We start from the raw sequence: 10,238 nt of genomic DNA, 5'->3' as shown, positions 1-10,238 counted from the left end.
TCGGGGCTCTGGGTATAAATGGTCAGGGGCCGACACTACCAACAGAACAGTCTTGGAAAGCTTGGATGGGTGAGATGAACTTAGAGTTGCCTGAAGCGCTAGGGCGCCATGTGAACCGTAGTTGATTTGTTTACGATTGTGGTTAGCATCGGGTTATATAGAACACGTTCATGATTGAATGTATGATGTCATTGTAGAGCATGTCTATAGTTGTTCGCATACTGTAATGATAGAGCATTACGATGTATGTTTCTCTTATGTTTTGAGCATGACGATGTATGTTTTCTTTATGGTTTTTGAGCGTGATGTGTGTGTGTGCTTGATGAGGGCTACTTACGGAGTACATTTTATATACTCACCCCCCCTTCTACAATGATTGTTTCAGGTGAAGGAATCGAGGGTGACCTTACTGATGGGACGGGGGAGACTTGACAAACGAGGACTATAGGCTGCTTAGTTTTTCTTATTTAGTCTAATTCTTTTGTTAGGGCCTTATGTTGTGGCCAATAAACGGATTATGTACCTTTGACTAATTGGGAGATTTTTCCTTGTTGTTAGTTATGCCTCGGGTTAGGTGTCTATTTGAGCTTTATCCCATTTGCGTAGAATCATTTAGATTGAATAATAAACTTGCCTCGTGAAGTAGTTCACGAACGTTGTTGCATTTTTTTGAGATTGGTTTATCGTTAATTTGATGAGGTTTGTAGCTTGATTTTATAAGTTTATGTTCAAAGGAAGTTGGCAAGTTGTAATCGGGGCTAAAACTGATTAGTTGGGTAGTTCATGTGACCTAGAGGTGCGCGAGATTTCTGGGTCGTTACATCATCTTAGAGGGATACATACGTCGCCAGTTTTTGTTGAATGGACATCACTACGTTTTTTTTCTTTTGAATTAATTTTTTTATATATTTATATTATTTTGTGAGTATTTTCGGTTAAGAATTTATTATTTTATATTAATAAATGTTCAAAATTTTGATGACTACTTTTTTAAAAAATATTTTATTCTTTTATATTAATATATGTCTTTCCTCTTTTTATTAACTTAATAATTAATAAATTTTTATAATAAAATCAAAACTTAAACTTCATAATTTATCTAATTTTTTTAATTTTCGATTAAATATACTTCATAAATACAAACATCAAAATTCATAAAAAACAAATACATAGTTAAAATTGAAATTGCATCTCTTGAAATTTCATTGATTACAATAAAACAAACCTCAAAATTTTTAGAAAAAATTAAGACTTAACCTAATTCCTATTCTTGGTCATTTGGATCATCATCAAGGATATTAGCTCCTCTTCGTTGTCGTCTTCTCCTACGATCTGGTAACACTCCTTCAAAATGCATCGATCGATATATTTCGATAATATTAGATAAATGGATTCTACCGCTATCAGTCATATTAGGCATGACATTCTGGAAAAAAGATGAAAACAAGTTTAATACTGGTAAATAAGGTGGTATAAAAATTTAGTTATGATGTTAATTACCAAATAATTAAATGATGCTCCTGCCCTAGTGAGAAATCTCCTACTAATGCGATTGAACCAAGTATTATAATTATGATAACGTCTGCACTCTCATTTATAGGGAGACCATTCATAGTATTATTTTGGCGGTTTTCCTACTCCTGAATCTGGGGAGCCAAAATTTGTTCCCAATTTTGTTCATGACGCCCGCGTAGGTCATTGAACACTGTGTTGCAATGTACAGGAATATATTGTACCCATCCAAATTGACGCATAACACGGTCGGGAAATTGCCACTATACCGCATAAAAACATATGAGAGGACTCCTAGTCGTCCGTATATGCTGACCAATAAGACTATACTCGGGTAAGCGCCCGAATAAGTGCCCATATGGCTCCCAAATAATCTGCATTAATTTTGTAAGATAAGCCCAAAAAATAAGTCCAACATTAATAAACAATCATACATAAATAAAATTAATAATACTTGATCCGGCATGAGTTGATCCAACATGAATCGGTATTGGATAAGTACGTGAGTCGGGGATTCAGTAACTCTAAAATCATCGTTCCATCTACATTTATGAGAAGTTGAATGTTAGTTTTTATTGAAAAAACATACCTGTGAATTACTTGAACTAAGAAATAAAATTACGTACCGTACTGCCAATAGTCTATCTCCTAAGTTATTCTCGTGTATATGGAGTCTGCGGGGTGCTAATAAAGGGAAGCGATCCCATGCCCAAATTTGTAGTAATATAACTGGCCCTGCTATATCTTGTGCATCTATAGCTACAGCTTTGCATAACTGTCTATAAAGCCAGGCAAGGCAACCTGCACCCCAACTGTACTGTCCAGCTATACCAAAATCTGCTAGTAGAGGTAGGTACATCAAGTAGACTCTACTGTTCGACTTATCTGAAAATACAATACCTCCAATAAGGGTAAGAATGTATGTCCTAGCATAACGTTTTGTAGAGCTACATCATCAACATCATCTGGCAGATGGGCAAAATCATCAAACTAGTTTGCCAACCATGGTAAGCTAAGACGACCACCAACTAAATCTCTTTCTCCTGGTGTAACTCATAGTAATTCAGTACACACATCCCGCCAAGTGTGCTGAAATGATCCAATAAGAGCTTTCCCGTCTATAGGTAGTCTAAATTGGATGGCGACATCCTGTAATGTGACGGTACACTCTCCATGCGGCAAGTGAAATGTGTGCGTCTCTTGTGGCCAGCGCTCCACCAAACCTGTGATCAAATGCCAGTCTAACTGTATAAAATTCAAACGTGACACACTATAAAATCCTACTTGTCGTAGATATGGATCTATACGAGGATCTGGACGTGTCACCCTACTAATAGTAGCCTCTCGACGTCTGCAATGTAAGGGATCGGTGTATCCAGTTTGCCAGACCAACTCAGATCGATGGCTAGCTTGAAGATGTAAAACAGATGAATCATACGGTCCTGTGCTATTATTATCCTCCATATTCTGATAGTCTAGTAGATTAATAAACCATATATTCATCAGTTTAGTACAAAATCTATTTGTTTGCACTGTTAATTAAGTTAAAAATTAAACTAAAACATTACATTCATTAATAATTCCAGTACGATTATATGAAAAATGCCACAATGGAAAATTTAAAATGGAAAATGATAAGCAATAAAAATTACACAGAAAATGTTACATGAAACATCAGGAAGTAGGATTATGACCTCGACTAGCGCAATTTCGTCGATTATGCCCTTCTTGCCTACAAATTCCACAATGTATTTTTATTGCTGACTCCCTCCAATCCATCTCATTATGCTTGCGAGATGTAGATGGTCTACCGACACCTCTCACTAAATTTTTATCAGGATGAATTTTGATGAAGTTAGAGGTGGGCCAGCTTCTTTTATCCGGGATAGGTTCAAATAGGGGTGAATAACAAGACATATATGTCTCTAGATTATAATGCTTGTCTATGTACAACAAATAATCTGGGCCGACGCTTGCACAAGTTGCAATGGCATGGGAACAAGGAATCCCGTAGCACTGCCACTTATTACATTAGCATGATCGCTCCCTACAGTTCACGCGATGTGTGGCTCCACCTCTAAACGTCCGTGGATGAATTGCAGTGGTTACATCAAATGTTCCACTATTCATATCAAACATACAAACACTGTGTGCAGTGCCACGTGCTTCCCAAGGAGTTAATATTCCAATGGCATACCTAACAATTATATTAAAATTTATTAAATGATCATATCATTATAATTCATAGGAAATGTATTAATAAAAATTCACCTTGTGAAGCGTTCCCCATTTGCAATGGCAGCTTGTATTTCAACCAGCTTGTATTTCAACTCTTCGTTTATCAAAATAATGTATAGTTCGATAGAACGTTACCTAGACCAATGCAGTTATAGGTAACTTTCGAGCACATTTTAGTACACTATTAATACATTTAGCAATATTTGTGGTACACCATCCATATCGGTGTCCGCCATCGTATGCCCGCGTCCATTGTTTTGGATCTAAAGAACTGAAGAATCTCATGCATCATTCAATTGCTATTTCAAGCTGATCCATACATTCTTTGAATTTTGGAACTTGAAATTGCGATCCCGCACGATATACCAAACTTTTCAATGTGTTATCCTTATGTCGCTCATTAAAATTACTTGAGAGATGTCGCAAACAAAACCTATGATGTGCATCTGTCCATCCATTTGCAGGGTTCCTTATGGCAGATATGATGCCCTTGTGTCTATCCGAAATCAAGCATATATCCTTCCTATTCCCTACCACCTTACGCCTTATGTTAGATAGAAACCATCCCCATGTATCATCACTTTCTTCTGTTACAATGACATATGCAATAGGGTAAATGTGGCTATTAGCATCGATGGACGTCGCTATTAACAATTTCCCCTTATACTTCCCATATAAATGGGTTCCATCGATTTGAAGCAAGGGTCTGCAATGCTTGAGACCTTCAATGACAGGTCCGAACGCCCAGAAAATGCGTTGAAATACAGCTTCACCAGTATCTTCTGCCCCCATCTACAACCAGTCAACTACAGTACCAGGATTAGTTATCTGTAGTACATTCATCCACTCAGGTAACATCTGGTACGATTCTTCCCAATCACCAAATACATTTATAATGGCTTTTCTTTTTCCATCCCATACTCTTGAATACCCCACAGAATAGCCATATTTTTTCTTTAATATTTCCTGCAGTGTTGCAACCTTGATGGCTGGGTTAGATTTCACAACGCTATGGACCTCTGCTGCAATAAGATTAGAGTCCAACTGTTTATGATTTTGACTCAATCTTGCATAGACACAAGTGTGTAGGCCAATATATTGCGTGATCTGAAACCTCCTATGCTTTTTCAGATAGCTCGCACGTAACCGCCACATGCAACCATTGCCGTATCTTTTGCATTTAACCGCCCAAGTTTTGGTGTTGGACTCAACAACATCAAAATGTTGATGACGAAGAACAGAATAGCTTTTGACAGCATTTTTTACATCAGACTTTGATTTAAAAACCATTCCTACATGCAAGTTGTCAGAACCACGAGTTTCCTCTACCAAATCCACCTCAGGCATAAAACTCATTGCATCTATATCTAAATCAGTGAACATTTCAGGAACTTCATATTCACGATGCACGTCACCTGACTGCTCTAGACAATCTTCACAATCATCAGTTGAAATATCCTCAGCATTTGTGGCGATAGGTTGGTCATCAAGATCATCATGGGTTGTCCTACATATTCTACTTCTTCATCATTTGTTGCGACAGTTTGATCATCAAGATTATTGCTGGGCAACTCTGACATTTGTTCTTCACCATCTACTTCTCCATTGCAATGTGCAACTTGAGGAGAATTATCTACTTCTCTAATTGGAGAGGAATTATCAATGTAAGGTTGAGTAATGAAAATGTCTAGAGTATTTGGTAGGGATGGAGCAATGGTCATCATAAACCTAAACTCATTCTCGCCTCGTAGTGGGATAGGAACGTACAAAGTTGAAATACTCCCGTATCTAAATATGACTTCTAATCTCTGATCTCCGTTTATAGATAATGCTTGACGTAAATAGTCTTTAAATGAGTCGAATTGGATCTCACGAACAACATTTATTTGAAGACATGGGGGCATACTGTACTCGATACCATTCGGTCCATTGACAATATGCCCGTTCATGTAACACCTAAATCCCACGCCCATGTCTCCCATGATGTTTATGCAACTAAATCTGATATTTGAAATTAAAAAAATTATATTAGAAAATAATGATAAACAATATATTTAGTTTTAATCTTTAGGGTTTTGCGTTTTAATGTTAGGGTTTCGTTAGGGTTTAGAGTTTTAGAATTTAGGGTTTAGGGTTTAGGGTTTAAGGTTTACAGTTCAGGGTTTTAGAGTTTAGGGTTTGATTTGTATTAGGATTTAGGGTTTAGGGTTTGATTTGTATTTAGGGTTTTAGGGTTTAGGGTTTGATTTGTATTATTATTTAGGGTTTAGGGTTTGATTTGTATTTAGGGTTTAGGGTTTGATTTGTATTAGAGTTTTAGGGGTTCTTTACGGTTTAGGGTTTTAGAATTTAGGGTTTTGTTTGTAGGGTTTAGGGATTAGGGTCTAGGATTGGGTTTGATTTGTATTTATGGTTTAGGATTTAGGGTTTACGGTTTTAGGGTTTAGGGTTTAGGGTTTAGGGTTTAGGGTTTATGGTTTGATTTGTTTGAATTTTGAGTTTTAGTGGTTCCTATTTCAATTTTGAATTTTCTATCTACCCTTCGTTTTGTTTGATGCGGAACAAAGAAAACCCAAGTGTATACTGAGACCCTTTTTTAAAAATTACAGATAGGTGAATTTGGTTTTTTGTTTATCAAGAGTTTGACTCTAATAATATGAGGAAACTACATTATTGGTTTTCTTTTCTTTATTTTGATGACATGTAGTATATATTTTAATTTAATCATATTCCTTTAACAAAAATTACAACATTAAAAATTTCCACTAATATATATTTACGTAAGTATTACTAATACTAACAAAATTAAAAATTTCCACTAATATATATCTACATAAGTATTATTAATACTAACAAGTGAGAAAAGCATATTAACAAGTGAGAAATGCATATTTACATCTTTTTGCTATAAGCTTATCACCATAAATCAATTAATAATGTGATGTATAATCGATTTCGAAAAGTGATAAAAACAACAAAGTTATACTTTCTCTAAAAAAAAAAAAAAGTTATAAAGTAAACCATCAACCTTCTGTTTTGAGTATCATATATATATATACCATTTTACAAACTATTTTAATTTAGTCCCTAAATACCTTTTTACTATTTTAGTATTAGTAGTTTCAATTTTTGTTTGTTTTAGTCTTTATATTTTCGAAATGTTTGAGAGATATTTTGAAACTAAAGTATAATATAATATCTTTTACAAATTTCCGAAACTTCTAAAATCTTTAAAACCAAATAGAATATTTCAAATATATATAATATCTTTTAAAAGAAAATCTATAAAAAAAGTTTTGTAACAATATGACTTTATTTTTTTGTCTTTTTAAAACATACATGCTCCAAAGTAAAAATACTTTTTTTTTTAGTTTTCAATATTTTGCTTAAATTTTATAAATGTTTTTAAAAAGTAAATAAACTCACACACTCATACAAAATACACATGCATTTTTTAAATTGAATTACTAAAACAAAAATGTGCAAAAATATGCCTCAATTAAAATTCATATTAAAAAATATTTCCATATCTCACTAATATTTTAAATATATATAATAAAGTAATTAAAGATACCTATATTGTACACAAAATCTTGCTCCATGTTTGCTATCTCTATTAAATTTGAACGGTTCCTACAACAAAAGAAAATTAATAATAAAACTAAAAAATAAAAAAATAAACAATAAAAATATTAATAATTACCTTAGAAGGATGATGGTAAAGATAAAATGGAAGGGAAGTAAGGAAGGAAACAAAAAATAGAAAGAAAAAAGGGAAGGAAACAAAAGTAGGATTAAAGTGAGAGTGATGATGAAGATAGAATGGGAGGAAGAATGGGAGACCCGAGTTAGAAGAAGAATGGAAAAATGAGGATGAAGTTAAAAAACAGATATTTAATAAATAGAATTTGAAAAAAAAAAAATACTGCAATTGTGCAGAGAGGTTCCATGCAAGGAACCTAAACCGCCGAAAGTGGATTCCTTGAATTTCCAAGATGGATGCAAAAAGTGCGATGAATGTGAAGAGACACATTCATATAAAACTAGTCAAACGCGTCTTTCAAAAAGACGCAAAACCCCAAAAATCCGAAATTTTCAAAACTCACCCGTTTTTTTCAATTAACTTTAAAAAACCCTTCACTTTTTCAAAAAACCGAGAGGGGATGGTGGCTTGGGGAGGGAGGAAAGGAAAGGGAAAACTTAGAGTTTTTATTTCTTTCTCTTTTTATTTTATTTCAAAATGTAGCCTTTTTTAAAACAAAATCTATAAAATTTAATTTACTATTCGAGGAAAATAAAACTAACTTAACAATATAAAAAAAAGCAAAATAACATAATAGTTTTTTTTTTCATCCGAACTTTTTTTCCTCTTTTCATGTCTTTTTTTTTTTTGGTTTTTGGTTTTTTATTTTTAATTTTTTTAACATTTGATGTCACTTTTCAAATGACATAATATATAAATAATCAGTGATCGTTAGGAACCGCCATTAAAATTCTTACATTATAGAGTACACTTGTTTTATAATTAAATTTATTTTTTTATATTTAATGTCGCTTTTCAACCGACATTGTATCTCAACTCCTTCACATTATTTTTTTTTCGACATTCGTTGTCGCTTGGAAACCGACATCATATCTCCATAATTGATGTTAGTTCTTAACTAACATTAAAGATCCGCTTTTTTAAAACTGACATTGTATATCCACTTTTTCAAAACCGTCATTATCTATAGACTACCAACTGACATTGAAGATGACAATTGTTGTAGTGGCGCGCATGACACAAGCTTAGACATATTAAGCTTAGGCACAATAGGAGATGTTTTAACAAATATAGTTTTAGAACATGAATTAGTAGAACATTCATCAATATAGCATAAACCTCTTTTATCACTATAAGGGTTTGCCTACTTCAATTATTTTGTCTAATCTTTGAGTACCTATTGTCAACCTTTTAATGGACTCTTTTGCAATTTCAAGCTCTTTACTAGCAAGCATTTCATTTTCTTTGAACACATGCAAAAGATCATTTTCTTCATGACTATCACATTCAAGAAACTTGATTTTATCAATAAACTCATTTTTCTCTGTGTCTAAAGAAATATTGCTAGTTTCCAAAACAAAAATTTAACTTTTCAAACTAGCAATTTTATCTCTTAATTCCAATGAAAATAATTAAAATTTCTTAAACCAGTCAATTCAATTTTCAATTCACACGATAGAGATTTGAGATCCTCATTTTCTTTTGAAGAAATTTAATCCTTTCATTCAAATAATTTTTCTCACAACAATGATCATGTAATACATAATCATTAGTAATTATATTTTTCAAGAAAGCATTTTCATCTATCAAAAATTTATTTTCTATGGACAATGACTTATATTTCTTTAATAGCCAAATATATTTAGAGATAACTTTCTCTAAATCATGTTGAATACTTTCAAAAGCATCATACAATTCATCATAAGTTGGGGGCTTACGAAATACCTCATCGTCATCGCTTTCAAGATCGCTCACATTATCCGAATGAGCCATCAAACATAAAGAGGATCCATCACATTTTTCTTTTCCCACTTCATCGAATTTTTGTTGATTTTGAGAATTATAATTCTCCTTCACATCAAATAAATCATTAACAATACGAGGAGGATTTTCAATTCTATAAGCATCATCAAGGAAATTCCAAATATCATGTGCATATGTAAAGTGTGAAATTCTATCACATACTTTTCTATCTAAAGCACAACATATGATATTTATAGCTTGAGAATTAAAAGAAAGCATTTCATCACTTAATTTTAGTTTTGATATATCATTCTCACAAACATACAACATATCAAAATCAATAGCAAGCAAAAATTTTTTCATTCTATGTCTCCAAACATCATACTTTCTACCATCAAAGAATGGAGGTCTCTCAATACAACAACTTTCAAGACAATCTAAAGTTGTCATAGCTCTAACAATTAAGCTTTTCAAATAATTTTTCAAAAAATTAACAAGATACTTAGTATCAAGATATAGTGTGAAAACTAATTTATTTAGAAGAGCGAAACCTCACTCTAATACCACTTGTTGGATCGGTATGACAACCTTAGAAGAGGGTGAATAAGGCTTAATTAAACTTTAATAAACTTTTTAGCATGGTGGACCCAATTTAAATAAATAAGTAAATTTTTTTGAACAAATAATTTTCACACAAAATTAATCAATAAATTATTGTTGGGAAATTAACGGTCCTGTATAATTTCCCCTTCCATAGAAACTATCCAAGCACAACCAAAATATGCAAATAGGAAGAAAACAGTAAAGCACAAGATAATAACACATCAGATTTATACTGGTTCACCACTAAAGGCTACGTCCAGTCTTCCACTCAGGTATGGGTAATTCACTAATGATTGTAATAGGATTGGATACAACTCCCCAAGAATATCCCCTAGAGATCCCAACAAAAGTCCCCTAGCTTCTAAGTATTTTAAAACAA

General features: G+C 33.0%; 1 protein-coding gene across 1 annotated transcript; it reads right to left on the bottom strand.

Moving 5' to 3' along the window:
- Window positions 1-4,038: 4,038 nt before the first annotated feature.
- Window positions 4,039-5,723, bottom strand: LOC148212226 (uncharacterized). The gene is made up of 3 exons (XM_088122150.1): window positions 5,262-5,723; window positions 4,588-5,169; window positions 4,039-4,542 (listed from the first exon to the last, which is right to left on the bottom strand). The coding sequence occupies exons 1-3, from the start codon at window positions 5,721-5,723 to the stop codon at window positions 4,039-4,041; spliced, it is 1,548 nt and encodes a 515-aa protein (XP_087978276.1).
- Window positions 5,724-10,238: the final 4,515 nt, after the last annotated feature.

This window comes from Momordica charantia, assembly GCF_013281855.1.
Source record: "Momordica charantia cultivar OHB3-1 chromosome 3 unlocalized genomic scaffold, Mcharantia_2.0 BLBB01000003.1, whole genome shotgun sequence".
NCBI classification, from domain to species: domain Eukaryota; kingdom Viridiplantae; phylum Streptophyta; class Magnoliopsida; order Cucurbitales; family Cucurbitaceae; genus Momordica; species Momordica charantia.
The sequence above is the reverse complement of the archived record's forward strand: the minus strand, read 5'-3'. Positions and strand labels throughout refer to the sequence as shown.

Excerpts from the sequence above, each read along its gene's own strand:
- LOC148212226 (XM_088122150.1), bottom strand. The coding sequence starts at position 5,723 with ATGGGCGTGGGATTTAGGTGTTACATGAACGGGCATATTGTCAATGGA. Across the intron at positions 5,170-5,261 it reads ATGATGAAGAAGTAGAATAT|TCAGGTGACGTGCATCGTGA; the intron begins GTAGGACAACCC and ends TGTCTAGAGCAG. Across the intron at positions 4,543-4,587 it reads TGTTACCTGAGTGGATGAAT|ATGGGGGCAGAAGATACTGG; the intron begins GTACTACAGATA and ends GACTGGTTGTAG.